This window comes from Chionomys nivalis, chromosome 22 (genome assembly GCF_950005125.1).
Source record: "Chionomys nivalis chromosome 22, mChiNiv1.1, whole genome shotgun sequence".
Classification (NCBI taxonomy): domain Eukaryota; kingdom Metazoa; phylum Chordata; class Mammalia; order Rodentia; family Cricetidae; genus Chionomys; species Chionomys nivalis.
Genome location: NC_080107.1, coordinates 21,418,989 through 21,439,613, shown reverse-complemented (window position 1 = coordinate 21,439,613; position 20,625 = coordinate 21,418,989). Strand labels below are relative to the sequence as shown.

The following is a 20,625-nucleotide window of genomic DNA, read 5'->3' as shown; positions in this document are numbered from 1 at the left end:
GTATACAAAATAAATAAATATTAAAAAAGAAACTTCCTTGCTTAAAAAAATGTGTAGAGTATAAGATTTTAGGTGTTTGGGATAACTGGACTGACACATGCGGGCTAATTTAGGTGTGGACATGAGGGGGTTCTAAGAAATGCAGCTATTCTTAGCAGACATCTCATCCGCTAATGTCCTATGAATTTGACTGGGTTTTGATGTATTCCTTGCAAGCGAGACTATATAGGAATGTTCTCTTTCCATTTTAAACTGCTATAAATGTTGGTTAATTGCTTTATCTGGGGGAAGTTGCTCATCTATGTTCTTGTGAGCCTGGTTAAATCTGTCAACAAATACTGAGAACAGAGTGGGTGCTGAGCCTGTGTTCTGGCTTCTGTTTGTGTCTAGTAGAGAATAAACACAGTCCCTACCCTCTGCTAGGAAATTGTCTCAACCCTGCATACACAGGCAGCATGCATGCCGGTGCAGAAGCAAGCTCTTTATAGCTAGTATGGCTCTAAGACTTGAAGTGATTGACAACTGTGATGGATTTTATCTTCTTTTGAATTTTTCTTGTTGATTTCCTAGGGTGTTCTGTTCTATGTCAGATAGAATACACCATGCAGTGCAGAATTTCTGCTGTCTGACACACGAGTGTTGTGTCTTTCCCCAGAGACTTGATGAACTAAAGGAGAATACTGAAAGTGAAACTTTTGATGATTAGTTTAACTTCTAGAGAATTTTGGTGCATTTTTTCTTTTTGTGTGAGCATATATGTGTATGCGTATATGATGTGCATGCGCGCGCGCGCGTGTGTATGTGTGTGTGTGTGTGTGGTGTCAACTGTCATCCTCCTTGTTTGAGATAAGTCTCCTATTTATTACTACAGACAACAGACTAGCTAGCTATGACCTTCTAGAGATTCTCCTCTCTCTGTCTCTGTTCTATATAAGAACATGGGGGCTGCAAATGTACACTGTCTCGTATGACTTTTCTGGCTTTCCGTGGGTGCTAGGGACTGGAGCTCAAGTCTTCATGCTTATGTGACAAGTATATTATCCACTGAGCTGTCTCACCACCCCTAATTTTACATTTATTTATTTAGCTATTTATTTATTTATTTATTTGTGTGTGTGTGTGTGTTTCCCAAGATAGGGTTTCTCTGTATATCTTTGGCTGTCCTGGAATTAGCTCTGTAGACCAGGCTGGCCTCGAACTCACAGAGGTCTACCCGCCTCTACCTCCCGTGTGCTTGGATTAATGGTGTGCTCTATGATACCAGGCTCCCCTAGAGGTTTTAAAGGAAGAATTTTTGAACTTGTGGTGCCTGGGAAACTCAAGTGGTGAGTTTTGCAACTCAAGATGTCAAATGATTATAACAAATAAGGAAATCTAGCCAGACAGTGCCTTTAGTCCCAGCACTCGGGAGGTAGAGGCAGGTGAATATCTGTGAGTTTGAGGCCAACCTGGTCTTACAGAGTGAGTGCCAGGACAGGCTCCAAAGCTACACAGAGAAACCAAATTAAATAAAACAACAACAACAAACCAAATAAGGAAATCTAGGTGACCCTAGGATATCAACCTTCTAGGGGTAGTGATTCACCTTTGATTTTCTTTTAAATGAACTACATGAGAAGCTTGACTTAATTGTATCTAGTAGCCTGAAGGTTACTCCTTTCTTTTGTTGGGCTTCATAACACATCTTAAAATCTGCTCTTTGCCAGATGTTAACAGCAGCAGCAAGAAGATGAGTGTCTCTTCCATGGCTGTAAAGGAATTTTCTATTTATATCACCGTAGATGGTCACTAAGACCCCCATTCCAGAGAACTTGCCCCTTAGGGGGCCAGGAAGACTGAACAAATGGGCCTTACTTTGTTCTTCAAAGGTTACTGTTAATACCACGCCTAAGCGTTAAAATCTCAATCTCCCTGACTCTTCAGTTCTTCATTTCCAAACACTTCCATGTCATGTAAGACCTTGGCTTTCCTCCTGCTCCTGAGGTGTCAACCATGCATCTTGTGGTGTCCTACATTCTCTTCCCCAAAGTAAATCATCTGTCCCTCTTCTAGTGTTATATTTGTGTTTTAATAAATAAAGCTTGGGAACCCGGATTACTCTTAGGGATGATGAGGGAGGGGGACTTGATGGGGGAGGGGGAGGGAAATGGGAGGTGGCGGGGAGAAGGCAGAAATCTTTAATAAATAAATAAATAAATAAATAAATAAATAATAAATATAAATAAAAAAAGAAAAAAATAAATAAAGCTTGACTGAAGGTCAGTGCAAAGCAGCCACACTAGTCAGCCATACAGGCCAGGCAGTGGTTGCACACACCTTTAATCCCAGCAGACACACTAGTTAGCCATAGAGGCTGGGCGGTGGTGGTGCATGCCTTGAATCCTAGCACTGGAGAGGAATATAAAATGGGAGAAAAGGGTCTCAGCTCATTCTCAATCCGAGGATTCTTAAAGGCAGGATTGCCCAGTTTTGGTCTGAGGTAGAGGTAAGAGCCAGTGGTTGGCTGTTTTGCTTTTCTGATCTTCAGCTTAAACCCCAATGTCCGTTTCTGGGATTTTATTATCTATGCTACATGATCTCTCTCTGTCTTTGTCTGTCTGTCTGTCTGTCTGTCTCTCGCTGTCTGGTACTAGGGCTTGAATCCAGAGCCTTGAGTAAATTGACCAGTACCCTACCTCCAGCTACACCCCTGGATCAAAAGTGTCTAACTTAAAGTTGTAAATATTATCTATGTATTCTGAAATCTGTTTCTCTGCCTTCAGAGCCTCACTATGTAATCTAGGCGGGTCTCGATCTTACAGTTCTCTTGCTTTGGGCTTCCAGATGGATATAGCCTTGTAGTTGTGAGCTATCACGCCTAGCTTTGGAATGTATCACCTACTCCTATCTCCTCCTCTGGAGACTGTGTCTCACTTGACTCAGGGTGATCCTTCTGCCTCAGCCTCCCAAGTGCTGAGATTACAGGTGTGCAGCTCAAAGCCCGCCCTCCCTCCCTCCCTCCCTCCCTCCCTCCTTCCTTCCTTCCTTCCTTCTTCCACAGGGTTTCTCTGTGTAGCCCTGGCTGTCCTGGAAATCACTTTGTAGGCCAGGCTGGCTGGACTCTGCCTCCCGAGTGCTGGGATTAAAGAAGTCCAACCGTAACCTACATTTGTTCCACATTCTGCCATGGAAGCTCCAGTTTTCCAGAGAAGAAAACGAGGGTTCTTCCTTGGGCACTTGCATCCGTGCCTTTGTCGTCAAGCATAGTATTTGCAGTGAAGATAGGACATGGCTCATGCTTTTCCTTTAGAACACCTGCTCCTAAGCACTTCCTTGCAGCATGCATGACTCTGCCCGAGCAACCTGAGAACTTGGCAGTTTATTTTCAGTGTGCTGGGTCTGACTTTCTGTGTCTGGAACCAGGTGGCGGTGGGTGGAGGGTTTACATCTTCTCTGTTGGATTCTTGTTCACGACAAGTCAGTGTCCGATTGTCAGAGGGTAGTGACAGAGGTTGCCCACCGAGAAGGAAGTGCATGCCAAGCAAAGGGCATGTTCTAAATGCACAAATGGCTCCTTACTCTCGGTGCCATTGGCATCAAAGAATTTATTTCTACTGTCTACTTTGGTCCTCTAACTGGGGTCGAGAAACTTGCTGTTCTGTAAAATGGATAGGACTGGCAAAGTCATGTTCACTAAATCAAAACTCACAGGAGCTTTAGTTTAAATCCAGAACACCGATTTATTGATTTATTCCCAGAACCATGTCTGCCTGCGTATCAGACCTTTGTGTTACTGGACCAGCACACCCTAGTTGGTTAGAATAAAGACGCCAAGTTAGGTGTTTTGTTGAATGAGAACAGGAAAGGTAGTTCTATCATACTGCCACTGGATATGGTTCTTGAGATGACTGTGTCTATTTCCAGACTTGTACATAGGTAAGTTCACAGACACTGGTACAGTCTGGTACACTAGGTGACCTTCTGAAGTCAGTGTTAGCTGATTTGTGATTATGACTTCTTTTTTAATTTTGGGCCAGACAAATTTTGCATGACTCAGTTGGATTTTTGTTGATTTCAGAATTTAATTCCTGGGAAGTCTTTATTTTCCCGCCTTTACTGTGGTGCGTGCCTGCGCGTGTGGTTGGTGTGTGCGTGTGTGTATGTGTGTGTACATATGCACACATGCTATGATAGTAGTAGTATAGTTATTTTGTACTCACATATGATTCATTTTTCCGTGTCATTGTTTGGACAGCTTTTAAGAATAGAATTTAAACTTTCTCCCAAGTCAGCTCTTTGTGGAAGAGTGGGGACCCAGGAGAGAAATCTACAGTTGATACCTGATAGCCTGTTACACCTAAGACTGCTGACGTAGGTCTAACTATCCTAAAAACGGCTGAGCTCCCGACACAGGCCAGCAGGATGTCTGGAATGGGGTGCCAAAAATCAATGTCACCTAGACCTTACTCTGTAGCGTGGTGGGTAGCATGGTAGTTCTGCTGAAGATTAGGAATGACCTGATGGCCAATTAAGGGCAACTTTGTGGACATACTGTGTCCTTGACCTGAGATGGCTAGAGGGTCAGGCACAGGCCTCTCTGCGAGAGCCACCATGGCACACGTGAGAGGTCTAGGCCAAGCTTATGGAATGGTTCTGCTGGTGTTCGCCTTTCTTAGGTGTGTAGTAGTTTTCACTGAGTTACAAACCCGGACAGTTGATTTGAAGAGGAAATGTGTGTCTATCAAGCTTCTATTTAAAAAAAAAAAAAATTTGCTCTTGTCTCCTTTAAATTAAAAACAAGCAATCAAATCCAAAAACTCTTTAGAGAAAGTCTTGCTAACCAGCCCAGGCTGACCCGAAACTGGTGATCCTCCTGCCTCGGCCTCCTGACTACTGGGATTACAGATGTGTGCCACCATTTAAAAATACCACATCAGGCCAGGCGGTGGTGGCGCACGCCTTTAATCTCAGCACTTGGGAGGCAGAGGCAGGCGGATCTCTGTGAGTTCAAGACCAGCCTGGTCTACAAGAGCTAGTTCCAGGACAGGCTCCAAAACCACAGAGAAACCCTGTCTCAAAAAACCAAAAACAAAACAACAACAACAAAAATACCACATCACTTTGCCCTGTCTTGAGCATGACTATCAGGAGGAATTCGTGTTTTCTCTGGGGCTCCATATGGGGAGATGCTATGTGATTCAAAGGCAGAATTGGGCCTGAGCCATGCTCTTTTTGTGTGTAAAGCCTTGTTTGTAGGAAGGTTCAACCCCAAGAACTGCTTTGGCTTCCTAGATATCCTCCTCCTCAGATAGTTCAGTTTTGTTTGTTTGCCCAGAGCGCTCCCTGATCTGAGCAGAGAGGCCAGCCAGCCACTGGCAGCCTGCTGAGGAGGATGAGCCAGCTAAGGGGCACGGAGCCCAGCTGCAACTCTGCATATTTGGGGTCAGGCCTTGCTGTTAATTAGCTGAGTGACCCTCGGGTGGACTCAGTCTCCCAGGGTCTGTTTCTTCGTTGGTAAAACAAAGGCTTGGAAAAATAAATACAGGCTCAGACCACATGATAAGAAAGGTCACTCTTCTTGCTATGTGGTGGCTCTGGGGATGGCTGCACGTTGAGACCCCTGATCCTTCTCAGTGAGCGCCACAAAACTGCTTTACTCTGAGCATTGAGATGTAGCTTGTTGAGGCCACCTGAAGCTCTCAAGTTAGGCAGGTTTGGGATTCCTTCTCTAGTGGAAGTTGCCTCGTGCCCCGCTCGCACCCCATCCTTTTGGACTTGGCACTGCTTGCATGCCTTCTGCCTTCTTCTTGGTGCATGGGCTTCATGAGGAAATAATAGCCCCATTGTTTCTTGTTGTAGAGATGGTTTCCAGTTTCATCTTAATCCTGGGCCATTGTGTTGTTTTTACAAACTCAGTTCAACACCTCCCTCCCGTGCAAAATGCAGTTCATTCTTTTAAAGGACTCAGCAGCCATCCACAGGCAGATTCTCCTCATCTCCTTCCCAAAGTCATAACTATATATAGTAAAAATGCACGGGAGTGTGCACTGTTTAATTGGGCCACCTGGCATCAGGGTTAAAATGGGTTCCATCTGTATTTGGTTTGCAAATGCTTCCCAGGTATGTTCCAATCCAGTAACCTTCCAAAGTGGTGTCTGTGGTTTAGTGGCACCCGTAAAAAAACATTTCTCTTAACCGTGTAGCTTCTCTCTTACTAATCATATCTTTGTGATTTCGCGTTTCCTTCTTGTTTCTGTGAGCTAGGGCTGGCAGGTCTATATCACCTTGCCAAATACCTTACCACTAGTAATGGGCCCAGTTTAGCCTCATAACCCTGGAATGCGGAGAATGTACTGCCTGTGCTGGCTGTCACTTTTCTAACCTGGCTGTGAACTCCTGATGTCTTCATTGAAAGCTCTAACGCATTTCTGGTGTCTCTGCCCTGTGGTTTCCCACCGCATGTTTATTCATAGGGAATTCATATAAATCTCAAGGTACTTCTAGGTTATCCTAAGGAATCTTTTTCTGAACATGAATTACACATGAGGTCAATATGCAAACGATAGTCCCAGTGTCTCCTACATTTAACTCCTCCCCTTTTCTCTTCAGAGACAGAAGAGTGTTGACAATGTTGAAGGCTGTGCTGAAGAAGAGCCGAGAGGGAGGAAAGGGAAGCAAGAAGGAAACAGGTATGTGCACCAAGTTGAGATGAGCTTTTTTGGGGTTATGGCGGGCAGCCCTGGGCAGCCAGATCCCACCACTACAGGCTAGGTAGGTGCATGGCTGTGGAACCAACCCGGAGACACTCAGAACCAGTGTTCTGGAGTGCATTCTCCACATTCTGCATCTGATCAGGGTTATGAGGGCTCTGTAGTTCTTAAGTTTCTTGTTTTTTAAATGAGACACAATGTTGGAAATAAGCTTCAATTTTGAACCAAATCCTTCCCTGAAAGATGTTAAAGGTTCATAATTTTAAAAGTCGTTCAGATTCAGAAGCACAGTTAAAGACGTTGAAGGATAGCAGTTGTGTTTAGGAGTTTGATTTCTAGGAAGCCCTTTTCCTTGTCCCACACGGAGTTGAATTTTATGTGTGACCAACTGTTGCCTGACTGGTTCTTGTGTTTTTGGGTATCAAATTTTATTCCTAACAGGTGTAGCCCCACTTCATGCCAGGCTGCTCACTCAGTGGGAGGAGAGTGGTTTAACTTGGCTTGGGTTTCCCTCCTGTCTAGTGTTTTGGTGCCTATTTGGCCATTGTGACCTGAGTGGCGTCACGTTCCAGGTGGTCACCTCCTCTAAGGTTGTTCTGGCCACAGTCAACCAGTCTCTTTTTCGTTCCAGTTTCTCTTGATAGAAAGTCTATGCTTTGTGTGTTTGTATTCACAGTTCAAATGAGCTTTTGGAGCTACCCTGCAATCCTCTTTCAGCTCATATGAAATCTACTCTTGTTGGCAAATGGCTCCTTTGAAAATGACTTAATGTCAAGTAATATTTCAGTTTTCGTTTCTGTGACAGTATCATAGATAAATAAACTTAGCATCATCAATTATAAGTAACTTGTAATTCAAAAGACCTTATACATTGTTAATTTGTCTCCATGCTTTTATAAGGGGCTCAGTAGACCTCTGGATATTTTGGCTATGTGGACCTAGATAAAGTTTCTGCTTATTACTAATTATCCCTTAAACAGAGCCTGCAAAGTGGCAAACTCACCTCAACAGTGGAGCCTTTATTACAAGGTTGCTGTTAGGATTCTATTACACACTTCTCATTACTGCCTGGGTAAACAGATACAAAGAATAGAAGGAAGCAGATTTTAATGATATAAACAGAAGACTGCATAGTTATCTCATAACCTTAGAAAATCAACCCCTAGCTTTGAATAATTAATTAGAATTGTTACTATGGAGAAATTTTAGTTCACATAATTTCCTTCCCAGGGCACATTCATCTTCTGCTGGGTCAGGGCCAAAATGTCTTTCTCATTATTTTTCTGAAAGCAGTTAATTTTTTTTTCAAAGTTTTGGCTCATCTGATACTAATTCTGGAGACTTTATTTGTTGCCTTCAAGACCTTTGTAATTTTTAGCATAAACGTAGACAGCTTAGGTCTTGGGATGGAGCTGCCAAGCAAACAGGTACCCACCCCCACTCCCTTCCAGGATCAGGGTCTGCAAGCCAAACTCCCTATAGAGTAACAGAATCTCTCAACAAAGACTTTCCTCTTCCATGGTGCCAGGGCCATGGGAAATAAGTTGAAATGATGTTCAGCACCTGCGCCTTCAGGCAGGCCAGACAGCAAGCATAGTTTGCCTTTGAAAGGTTTCCAGTTTCAAAACATGGGACTTGGGGCTTAGGTCTTTCTTTGGCCTTTTGAGAGGAACTACTGCTTTTTCTGTGAGTCCTGTCTTTATCATAGTTCCCACACTCTGGGTTTTTCACTCGGGCACACCAGCTTGAAAACATAATGGGAACATTTTGTATAAAGCATCTGTATGGGTCTGTGTTCCTTGCTGTTAACTGGAACCTGGTCTGTGTCATGTCGGGAACAAAGCAGTTGGGATTTTACGTCCAGATGAAGTCATGTGAAAAGATTTGGGTAAATACTTGGGTTTTGACAACTTCTATGTTGAGTTGTATGCCAGCTCATCGTCTCAGTGAATCCCAGCTGAGTCTCTGAGTTAAAGCTAGCGGCCTGAGACGGCTGTGAGACTTGGTAACCAACCACTCCTCCTCCAGCATGGGCAGGCTTTGCAGCGCTGTTTCCAATTAAAAGCAATCTTTGCTTGTTTTTGGTTTTCGAGGCAGGGTTTCTCTTTGTAGCCTAGGCTGTCCTGGAACTCATAGACCACGCTGGCTTTAAACTCACAGAGATCGACCTGCCTCTGCCTCCCAAGTGCTGGGATTAAAGGCGTGTGTCCTCTCCACCTGTTTGTTTTATTTTTGGTGCCGTTTTTTGAGGCAAGGTTTCTGGTGAGCAGCCCAGCTTGGCCTTGAGTTTAATCTTTTCCTTCCTCAGCCTCCCAGTTGCCAGGATCACAGCCCCGTGCTTGCTACACCAGGTTAAATGTTACTAGTTCTCACTCACAGCTAAGGATTCAGCCCAGGGCTGTCAACCCCCAGTGCATTCTGCAGATGAGCTGTATCGCCAGTATTGAAAAGGCTTTCTTCCAGCTTCAGTCTCTAAAAGAATATATCCGATGTATCTACCTTAAGCTGTGTGGAAAAAAATTAGCAAGTGTTGACACTCAAATTATATTTATATATCTCATAAAATGTGAGATTGAATCCCATTGACGGAACTCTAAAATTAGCAAAATTCTTTTTAAAAATGATTATGCAGTTCCATCTCTGCTGGTAGATGGGCAAAATCTTAGTTTCTGGAAACTGGAGAGGCATGTTGGGGAATGAAATCTCAAATTCTGAAGTGTTTTGGGGATGCATGTTCTCTTTGCCCTTGTTGAAGTTCCCTCAGTAAAAAATGAGCCACATCTGTCTCTTGGCCTTGAACTAGGCCTGTGGGAACAAAAATAAATATTAAAGGCTATCAAGATAGCTCACCTGGTAAAGTGCTTGCTTCTAAGCCTGCAGAATGACTTGCATTTGATCCCCATTTCCACATTTTGGAAAGAGAATTAACTTCTGAAGCTTGTCCTTTAATGTGAGTGTGCACATTATATGTAAATACACACACATATATAAATACGTATATATGGTGCACACATAATATATAGATATATATATTTTAAAAACCAGTATTTAGCCACAGTAGAAGGGTGTGTTAGACAAAGATGTCTCCTTTTTTCTTCCCATTTTCATGACAAAGTCTTGTTTTAAAACCAACACATGAGGCTCCGTCTTTAATCCAAAGCCCTTCAGAGAGTTTCGCCACCTACTACTGAATTTCTTGATTTCATCTGACCTATTTTACCAGATGGTTTTCATGCAACTCTTATTAAACTTATTAAATGGGTTAACTGCTGTATTCTATGGTCAGGAGTATCTGATGTAAGAGCTGAACCTAACAAGAGTGTCAAGCACGTTAAACCAGCAGAGGAAGCCAGCCTCTCTTTTCTAGAGAAAATGAATAACGTTCCATGTTGAAACAACAGAAGTCTTTAATAATAAATCTGCAAGCTTTATGCTGAAATAAATGATAAAGCTTTATTGATGACTCAAGACTGAATAAAAATAAATATTAAATTCCTAATACACACATATTTATTATTTCAAGCCAAGTAGTTCCCCTAAAATTATCTGTACAGTTCTATTACTCCCTGATGAATTCCCTCCTTTGTTGTTGATTCTTGTAGTCCTGGGGATCAAATCCTGGACCTCGAAATATGCTTCGTCACTGATAGAAGCCTGCCCTCAACACAATGCTTTGGTTTCTAATGTAGCACGAATTCTAATTGGTATTGATGATAAAAACCCAGAGTCAGATACTAGGAGGTGAAAGCTGAGAGACCAGAGAAGCAGTGCAGCCAGACACTAGAGAAACCTTGTACCTTTACCAAATCCTCAGACCAAAAGGGCGAGCCTGTCCTCAGACTGCAGGGGCAATTCTCTGACTACATCTGTCTCCGCCAAACCTCAGACTGCAAACCTCCCGTCTCCTTCCATCTTATATTCCTCTCTCTACCCAGCCAATGTCGCTCCTGTCTCCACCTCCCTACGGCTGGGATTAAAGGCGTGGAATTCAAAACGCTGGGGTCACCTTTGCAGGAGCTCCTGTTTCTCTTTTAGACAGATTCACTTTCGGGTTGCCCAGGGTGGCCTTGAACTAACAGAGTTCCCTCTGCCTCTGTCTGAGTTCTGGGATTAAAGGTGTGTGCCACCATTCCCTGGCCTCTAGTGGCTTAGCTATGTACTCTGATCTTTAGGCAAGTTTTATTTGTTAAAATATAAAATACCAGTACATTTGAGGACTTTTTTTTTTAAGGTTTTCAAAAGGGATAGTTTTAGGTTCACAAAAAAATCGACTAGACGATGTGGCAGCTTCCCCCACATGTATCCGACTTCTCCTATTGAAAACAGCCACACCAGAGTGCTCCGTTTGGTGTATTTGTCACACTGGCAATGATGATGATACAAAGCTAGTTTACAGTAGGGCCATGGGTAGATGTCTATATCCTGTGGTCTAGAGAGAATATCGTAGTACCATATAGAACATTTCGACCTCATCCTGTGTGTTTCTTTTTTTCTAACACAGCATAAAATTAATATAAAATTTCATGTGGAAGAGAGGGGACTTAGGACTAGGCAAGGAGAACTGAAAACAGTGGTAAGTACTTGTAGAACAGCTAAGCCTGGTTCGCGTGCCTGGTTCTCTCTGCAAAGAAGCTGGAAGAGTGCGTGTAAAATTTTCATGGCTGTGGGGCAGGTGCATTTTGCCTCCCATCAGGGTTCTTAAGTCAGAGACAATGGGAAGGTGTCTTTCCCCTCCAAACTGACTTGGTGTAGCTCACAATAATAGCCAGTACTTTACAATAAGCAGCCGGCTCGGCTAGAGTTTTGTTGTTTTTGTTCTTGCTGTCAAGAAACGAAACATACTTTTATCTGATATCTAATACAATTAAAGTTCACAGTGGATAATGTTGTTTTTAACATAATTTTTTTTTTTTTTTTTTTTTTGTCCTCTGTATGGAAGATCTCTTGCCTTCTATAAGAGGGGACTGGGCACCACTCTCCCTGTTTGTATCCCTTCTCTAGTCAACTTCTCTCTCTCTCTCTCTCTCTCTCTCTCTCTCTCTCTCTCTCTCTCTCTCTCTCTCTCTCTGTGTGTGTGTGTGTGTGTAGGAAATGGTCCTAGTTTGAAGCAATTTATTAAGCTTTGGCCTTTGCCTTTTCCATCACTAAAACCCAGGTGGTTGGCTAAACACACTTGTAATGTGTTGATTAAGGCAGTGGATAGTTTCTCAGCCTCTGTGTGTACCCAATTAATTGGTTTGTTTTGCATTTGTTTCTTCACTTTGAATTCGTAGCAAAAGGAAGCTGTTGTTGACTGCAGAATCTAAAAGCCATTGATGTGATTGTTAAACTTGGTATTTTAAGCCGTTCCAGGCTGCCTTCTGGCATTCGGTGGTACCTTCTAAAAATGCCCCAATATAAACGGTGCTTTGTTTCATCCAGAAAATATGAAGCTGCTTTTGATTATTCTGTGCTCCGTCGCTCACTTTCTGCGGCTGTGGACCATTATTTAGGAATTCGGTGGAGTGACTGTAGTGCTGAGATGTGGCCGTTTGGTATCTCCTGTTAGGAGTACAAACTATTTCTCCAGCATCACAGTAACCAGAACAATTCCCTTCTCAAGGTAATGCGTTTCTCTTTAGCACAGCATTTGAATAACCGAATAAAGTGTCACTCTCTGATTTAAGCACAGTGTGGACCTGGGGTGTAACTTTCCCCGGGGTCTACTAGGTTTCTGCATCGTGTGTTTGATTTGTTCTCTTCAGACACACAAGGTCAACAAACAAACCAAAACACCAGAATTTGGAATTAGCGGACGCAAATTCAAATCTCAGCCTGACTACCTCTGGGCTGGTTGAAACTTGGGCAAAATTTTCTTATAGAGATATTGTTGAGGTTTAATTAGAAATTCTTTCATCCGGGCTGGTGGTGGTGGTGGTGGTGGTGACCTACACCTTTGATCCTAGCACTCAGGAGGCAGAGACAGGAGGATCTCTGTGAGTTCAAAGCCAGCCTGGTCTTCAGAGTGAGTTCCAGGATAGCCAGAGCTGCTATACACAGAAATTCTGTCTCGAAAAACAAACAAAAAACAAAACAAAGAGAAAAGAAATTCTTTCTACCTGGGTTGATACTTAGATTCTGCTAGATATTCATTGCACCTTTTCTTTCTTGAGAAAACTGTGGCAATTTAAAGAACAGAAGAGATGCAGACCCAGGCCACCCTTAAACTTGCTAGGTAGCTCAGTTTGCAGCCCTCCTGTCTCTGCCTCTCAGACAGTGCGATCCTAGGTGTGCACCATTGTGCTGACTAGTTCAGCTGACATGGGCTGGAGCCATTTGGAAAGAGAGAACCTCAATTGAGAGAATGCCTTGGCCAGATTGGCCTCTGGGCAAGCCCGTGGGTGCATTTTCTTGATTGATGATTGGTGTAGGAGAGCCCAAGCTCTGTGGTTGGTATCACCACTGGGCTGCTGGTCCTGGGTTCTGTAAGAAAGCAGGCTGAACAAGCCATGCAGAACAAGCCTGTAAGAAGCATTCCTCTATGGCTTCTACTTTGGTTCCTGCCTTGAGTTCCTGCCCAGGACTTCCTCAGGGAAGGACTGTTATCTAGAAGTATAAGATGAAGATAAGCCCTTTCATCCCTGCATCTTTTGGTCATTTTCATAACGACAGTAAAGATTCTAAGTAAGATAACCATTAATTATACTGGGCGTCAAACAAAAGTCTTGTTTCTCCCCTGGAAGCTAAAGAGAAGTCAGGATTGATCTCAAATAAGAATGATATTCTAGAAGCTTCTTTTGATGATTTCCTATTCCTAAATATGGAGTCTGCTATCTGTTTGGGGTGATAAAGGTGCTTCTCCCATCTTTATTCGTTCCTCCATAATCTAACTAGTAAGCTCTGAGTTGTTTACTAGATGGTAGTTTATATTTTGGAAATTCTTTTTCTGTATTTTTCCACCGTTAGCCTTCTTTGTGCAATTAAACTGGAGGGCAACTTCCCTCGCAAAAGTGATTCTAGGAGATGCCAAGCAGATCTGAGGATAGATCTCTAAATACAGTCTATAGACTATTCTAACACATCCTCATTCACGAAGGTCTTTACTTTTGAAATACAGACCTTTATTGTCTTCGTCCACTGGTTGCTTTCCCATGCTTTATGGAAGCATAAAGAATGAACGCGTTAGAGGAAGGGAACATGCGTGGGGCATTTGTCATGTGCTGGATACCTGCACATGCGGGCCATGCTGGCTTCCTCATGAACTTCCTGTTTGCTGTGTGGCACAGACTTGGAGCAAGCTCTGTGCTATAGGGAAAGGGAAGGTGATCACCCAGAACCTCCCACTCCATATGGCCAGTGAGACCCCCAGGAAGATGCTTCCTGCCGGAATCATCCTAAAAGCTGATGCAAAGCTCCGTCTGCTTTTCCTTGAGCCCCTGCTGGATGTGTATGCATGCAAAAGAAAGCTTAACTTCAATAAGACTCAGTTAAGAATATTTTTGTTTATCAAACTGGATTTTATTTCAGTTTTTTCCCTCTATGAAAGGTTTTCTGTTTTTTGTTTTTTTTTTTAAAAAAAATAAAACCTGCAAGAGCCTCATCAGTATGTTTCATGTTTCTATAAAATTTCCATATTTTAGTATCTATGTGAGCTGTTTGCGTTTTGGGGAGAGAATTTCAAGGTTTTATTTCTATTCTACAAAATTATGGACAGCTGGGTTCACCTCCCTCTACTGGCCGATAGTTTCTGCAGAGGAGACTGTGGTGGCTTAACATTTAGTGGGCCATGATCTGAACTTAGCATTTTTGGTTAAAGTCTTAGGAATAAAAATCAAACAATTATCTCAACAGCTGATTTAATTCTTCACTATTAAGTTTGCAACCAGGAGTTGCCCATATTTAAGGTGGCGAGGGAGCATCCAGGTGATTAGATTTGACCCTGATGCTGTCCCAGTACACAGAGGACACAGGAACTGTTTTCTTTTTCTTTTTTTTTTTTTTTTTTGGTTTTTCGAGACAAGGTTTCTCTGTAGCTTTGGAGCCTGTCCTGGCACTAGCTCTTGTAGACCAGGCTGGCCTCGAACTCACAGAGATCCGCCCGCCTCTGCCTCCCTAGTGCTGGGATTAAAGGCGTGCGCCACCACCGCCCGGCCTGGAACTGTTTTCTATACAAGGAGAATGTGCACTGGGTAGCTGTGGTGGTTTGGGCTCTTGGTTGGGGCCCTTTAAAACAACAGATTTACTTGTATTTGTGGGTGTGTGTATTTCTGCCGCTCTGCCTGTCTGTGTGCCTGTGGATCCCAGGAGAAGGCGGCACATCGCTTGGAGCTAGAGTTACAGGCAGAGATGAGCGTCCTGTCACAGGCTCTGGGGTTATCTGGAGTTTTCCTGGGCCGTGGAACTGGTTGATTGGCAAGGCTGGGAGCCTGGCTGTGAACTCTAGGTTAAGGATAGAAGGGGGAGTCACGTGGGTTGCTTCAGCTTTACTTTCCCGCCCTGAGTAGTTAGATGTCATTGCATCTTCTATGAGGGCTCTCCAGAAGGACAGGTTTTAGATAGCTGTAGTTTATTTTAGAAAATATTGTTCCAAGTACCAGATGTGAACATTATTTTGATTTTTGATAGTACATTTCCTTATCTGCTTAAGCTGCCATAACAAAACTTCTTTGGTGGGGTGGCTAAAACAACAGGAATTTATGTGTTTTCAGTTCTGGAGGCTGAAAATTTGAGATCAGGGAGCCAGCATGTCAGGTTATGGTGAGGGGTTTTCCTGGTTGGTGGATCATGTGGTGGAGAGAGACAGCATGCTCTTGGGGTCCCTTCTTACACACGTGTTGTGCACTAACAAGGACTATGCACTTACATCATTGTGTTTATTTATGTCAATGTATGACATGCGCCATGGCATGCCTTTGGAAGCCAGAGGGCAACTTCTGGAGTTTGTTCTTTCTGTCGCTGGGATTGAACTCAGGTCCTCAGGCCTGGAGGCAAGTGCCTCCATCATACCCACCCTCGCTTTTTTGTTTTTGTAATTATAAAAATAAAACACTGGTTATGATTAAATTTTCTATTCAGAGTGCAGTCACTGTTTATTTTATTAGCATTTCTTGTCAGGTGTGGAGCCACAGGCTTTCATCCCAGCACTCTGGAGACTGGGGCAGAAGGCTGGTGTGAGTGCAAGGCCAACCCGGGCTATGTAGTGAACGCTTTATGGTCTTAACAGACACCATTGTTTTTTTTTTTTTTTTTTTTTGGTTTTTTTTTTTTTTTTTTTTTGGTTTTTCGAGACAGGGTTTCTCTGTGGTTTTGGAGCCTGTCCTGGAACTAGTTCTAGTAGACCAGGCTGGTCTCGAACTCACAGAGATCCACCTGCCTCTGCCTCCTGAGTGCTGGGATTAAAACAGACACCATTTTTAAAACAATGTCTTGCTACGAATAAAATTGAGAATAACTATGGATCTTCGAAGCAATGTCCAATTGGGAAAATCAGGTAAGGATGAAGAAAATAAGACAGGATGCTTTTGCTTTAAACACAAACACAGACACACATACACACACACACACTTCGTCTTCAAAAGCTTCCCAATATTCTACTGCGCCGTCATACTTTGGTTTGTTTTTTTTCTCCCTCTGGAAGATAAACACCTTTGTATGAGTTTGTTCCTGTAGAAGATGGAAGGTTCCCAGACTGCAGTCAGGGGTTAGAAGAGATGTATTTGGTTTGAGCTCATGGTGCCCTTCGCAAGTTATTTTCCAGAAATTGTGTACTGGTCGTCACGTATGTTAAGTGGCATGTATGAGCATGCTCTTGGCTCGATTCTTCTTAGTATTAAGTATGTTGTGAATGTTAATAGTGCCAGTGTACATTACCTTTTCAGTGACCTTTTGTTCTGGCTCACTCTGTTCTGTTGGCCTTGGCGAGGGCCTGATCAGTCCCTCTTCTGCTTTCCTAGTGTGGCCCTGGTTTGTATGTGTGGCATTTCCTTTTCTCCTTTTTACATTTTGTTTGTTTTTGTTTCAAGAGATAGGATACTTGCTTTGGTGCCCAGAATGATCCTGAACTTGTGTGATTAGCAGGTCCTCTGGCCTTGGCCTCAGAGTGCTGGGATTTAAAGGCCTGTGCTACCGCATCTGGCGGATATGTTTTGATAGTTGAGAGTGAGGCTGAAGCCTGGCCTCGGTGCACTTGCCAGTAAGCCCAGCACTCAAGTGAGTTTAGGGCCTGGGCTAGCCTACATGATGATTTCCTGCTATCCTGGGCAACTCAAGGAGACTGTCTTAAAATGAAAGTATTAGTGTCCTTTTGGTCATGATTAAGAATTAATTTTGAAATGAATCTCCCTGTACATACCTGTCTGTGTTTCCATGAGAGGAGGTGTAGTTTTTTTAAAAAAGTAGGTTTTTTTTTAATTTATATTTTTCTTGATTTTGCTGAAACACCCTTCAGAAAGATGACATTAAATTTATAGTCCTACCAGCAGTGAACTAGAAAATGTGTTTATTCAAATCCTTACCAACATTGTAATTAAACAATTTCATCTTTGCCAGTATCAGGAAAGTTGCGTTTTAATGTTTTAATTACGAGTTTTTAAAAAAGGTATAAACTTAGCACCTTGTATGTTCGTTGAAGCCATCCTGTCTGGAACTGTACTATGGCTGTATAACTCCATGAACCTGGACTTAACGTGTTCTGTGCTCATTGCTCACTTACGAGGATTGAATTAATCAATATTATAGAAGTGTTTCAGCTGATGTTTGACACTGTATGTGTTGTCTAGCTTTTTGTCAATAATAAAATTTATTTCTTTATCCTGCTTTTTGCCTCTTTTTTCATTGGGTTTATTAGCTATTTCAATATTTTAATGAGTGTTTAATCGTTGAGAGCTTATCAGCTGAAAGTTTTAAGCAAGGCAAGCATGTCTTATGTTTAATTTTGAATTACAATGCCTAGAAAGGTTTATCTAAGTCATCCTTTATATTTGGTTGGATTAAGTGATGGATTCTGTACTGATACTGTAAGTTCGGTGTTAAGTCACTTTTTGAGGCGATGAACTCTGTGTCCCTCCTTTGTTCCCAAGAGTGATGCTGATGGGATTTCACCTCTTGGACCCACATCCGCAGCGCCAGGTACGGTTCTGGAGATGAGATCCTTCGTAGGGCTTGCTCCTTCTTAAGCATTCAGCTCTTAACATGGCTGGCTGGGCTCTCTAAACACGAGACCAGGTACTGTTTGATGTAGGAAGGTTTTGTACTGAAGTGAGTTAAGAGCGCTTTTGTAATGCCTTCAGCCAGGCACTCAGGAGGCTGAAGTAGGATTGCAAGCTGGAGGTCAGTCTGGGCTGTACAGTGAAACTCTGTCTTGGAACACAAACCCAGATAAGGAAACAAAACAAAACAGAACAGTCGTATGAAGTGGCCTCTCAGTTTCAAGTTTGAAGGCCTAATAATAGCTTTCTTAGAACAGCTTACTGTATTTCTTTGAACCTTTACCTTTCTTGCCTATGAAATAAAGGTAATTTGTATCAGATAGCCATTATGAGAGTCAAATGCAGTGAATTTTGTTTTAAAATTTCAACATCAGGTGAGATGAGAAGGAACCCCATGTGGTACCTTTGACTGTGAAGAAATGCTCATCAGGCACGAAAATAAAGTGTGCGCATGCAGATATTTAAATATACCATGGGCTTTGATATGCAGATGGGATTTGTTTTTCTTCAGATATTAAAGAAATGAGGAAGTGAACCACAATTGACCAGGAAGCAGATTCTCTAGAGGAGACATGATGGTCTTTATGAAAAAGTTATTCTTCACCACACAGTTATACAGTGTACTGATGCTTATATTTGCCTGATGTAATGGACAGTCTATAAATGTAGGGTCAGGGCTGGGATATAACGGTGGTTGAGTGCTTACTGAGCATGCCCAAGGCCCTGGCTTTGATTCCTAGATCCACAGAAGGAAAAGGAAGGAAAGCCACTCTGAACTATGTAAAGATGGCATGGTTAAGTCGCAAAGGCAAATAGCCCAGTTTCTCTGTCCCAGAAGTGAGTGATCTGGGTGCTTGGGTTCAGTTCCCAGCTTAAGCTGCTGAACCTCACTGTCTTCCCAGTTTTGCTTCTGTGAAATGGGGGAGAGTAACCCTGCAGAGACGATTTGTTGAATATTTAAAGTCAGAACTAAAAACAAATTATCAGGGAAAAAAAGTATATGAATATTGACCACAGACTTGTATTCCCTAAATAATACAACACGACATCCAATTTACATAGCATTTCCATTGTATTAGGTATTGTCCAACATCTGGCAATGATTTTAAAAAATACAAGAAGATCTTTGTAGGTTTTATGCAAATACTTTGTCATTTTCCATAAGGGATTTGATCTTCCTAAGATTTTAGTATCCATTGGGGATATTGGAACCAATCCCCTGCCAATACCTAGGGGCAAGTGTTGATTCTTTGAAGAGAAAAATGAGTTAAAAATCCGTATAACCGTTCCTGGACCATAGTGAGCATGTTAGAAACGTTGGCTCTTGTATTTGATGGGAAGCTCTTTGCTTTTCTGTCTCTTTCCAGTCTCTGTTATACTTTAGTAACTGGTGGCGTCTTGGACGTGTTGTTTCATTAGCTCACTTATTTGTGTGGCCAGCCCGACCCTGGCCACTCCATGTGGTGCAGATGGGGAAAGAGCTACTTAATAGGCAATGCCCTTAGCAGAACGCTGCAGGGTCAAGGGCTGTAAACAGTCTGGGAAGACATGTGTTTGCTATGAGATGGAAGAGGGCAGGGGTACTGGGGCCTAGATGCAAGGATTTGAAACAAGCTTCTGTGTCAGCAAAGATGTGTGTGCATTTGAAGGGCTGTGCCCGAGATTCGCCGCTCACTTTGTATAGGAACAGACTCTAGTGTAACTGATGGGCAATCCTATACTTGGCCAGTCTCCTCCACCAGACCTACTCGGTTGTCCCCTTGGAAACGACTGGATGGGGACCACACGTCTGTGCCTTGGTGGGAGTTGTTGAGTGGTTGGAGCTGCCCGTGTGCTGCCATCTTTCTGTGTCACTTCAGGGACATCCCAGCTAGTTACGCAGCGTTTGTGTGTGTGTGACTTTGAAAACTCTTTGGCAAAGTATATTCCCCCATTCTACAGCAAAACTGTGTTCTTGGCAGTCCTATAAAGATGAACTTTAAATACAGATACACAAGTACAGAAGTTAAAGGATTCTGTTACAAAAGAACACGGCACACGGTTTGATCAAAGCAATTTGTCAGTGTATTTCATTTGACTCGTGTTTGTGCTGATTCTGTGTCAACATTTGCTCACTCACATACTTACACTTACAAGTTAGATACACAGGAAGGAATAGCTAGGGAATAGGATTTTCCTGTGCAGCTTGCATGATATTAGAGGGCTCCTTTCCCAGAGACATGCTCGAAGAGTGGATGAAGCAAATAACTTGCAATCCATTTCATGTTTTAGAAGTCGTGGTTAGGGTAGAATGTTAATATGGTTAGCTGCCATGAGACAATGTTGACATTGTTGCTAAGATATGTTATCAGACCTGTCATTGAAGCTGCTGTTTTGGAAACTGAGCAGTGATTGTGTGTGTGTGTGTGTGTGTGTGTGTGTGTGTGTGTATGAGAGAGAGGGAGATGACAGAGCAGACATGGTATATAGAATACAAAGAACAACAACAACAACAACAAAAAAAAAACAATGGTGGCACACGCCTTTAATCCCAGCACTCTGGAGGCAGAGGCAGGTGGATCTCTGTGAGTTCGAGGTCAGCCTTGTCTACAGAGCGAGTTCCAGGACAGCCAGGGCTACACAATGAAACCCTGTCTCAAGAAACAAAAGTCCAAAACCCAGTAAATACAAAGTCATTTCATTTTCTCCGCTAGTCCACACTTCAATATGGGCCTAAAAAGGACCTGGTTAAATAAGTTGACACATGTACA

General features: G+C 42.8%; 1 protein-coding gene across 8 annotated transcripts in view; it reads left to right on the top strand.

The window, feature by feature from the left end:
- Window positions 1-20,625, top strand: part of Tanc1 (tetratricopeptide repeat, ankyrin repeat and coiled-coil containing 1) — a 219,217-nt gene that overhangs the window by 77,960 nt on the left and 120,632 nt on the right. For all 8 annotated transcript variants that reach the window (XM_057754799.1, XM_057754797.1, XM_057754798.1 and 5 more), the window contains exon 3: window positions 6,589-6,668. In XM_057754799.1, coding sequence (XP_057610782.1) covers window positions 6,608-6,668 — 61 coding nt within the window. In that variant the 5' untranslated portion in view covers window positions 6,589-6,607. The remainder of the gene's footprint in view (window positions 1-6,588; window positions 6,669-20,625) is intronic.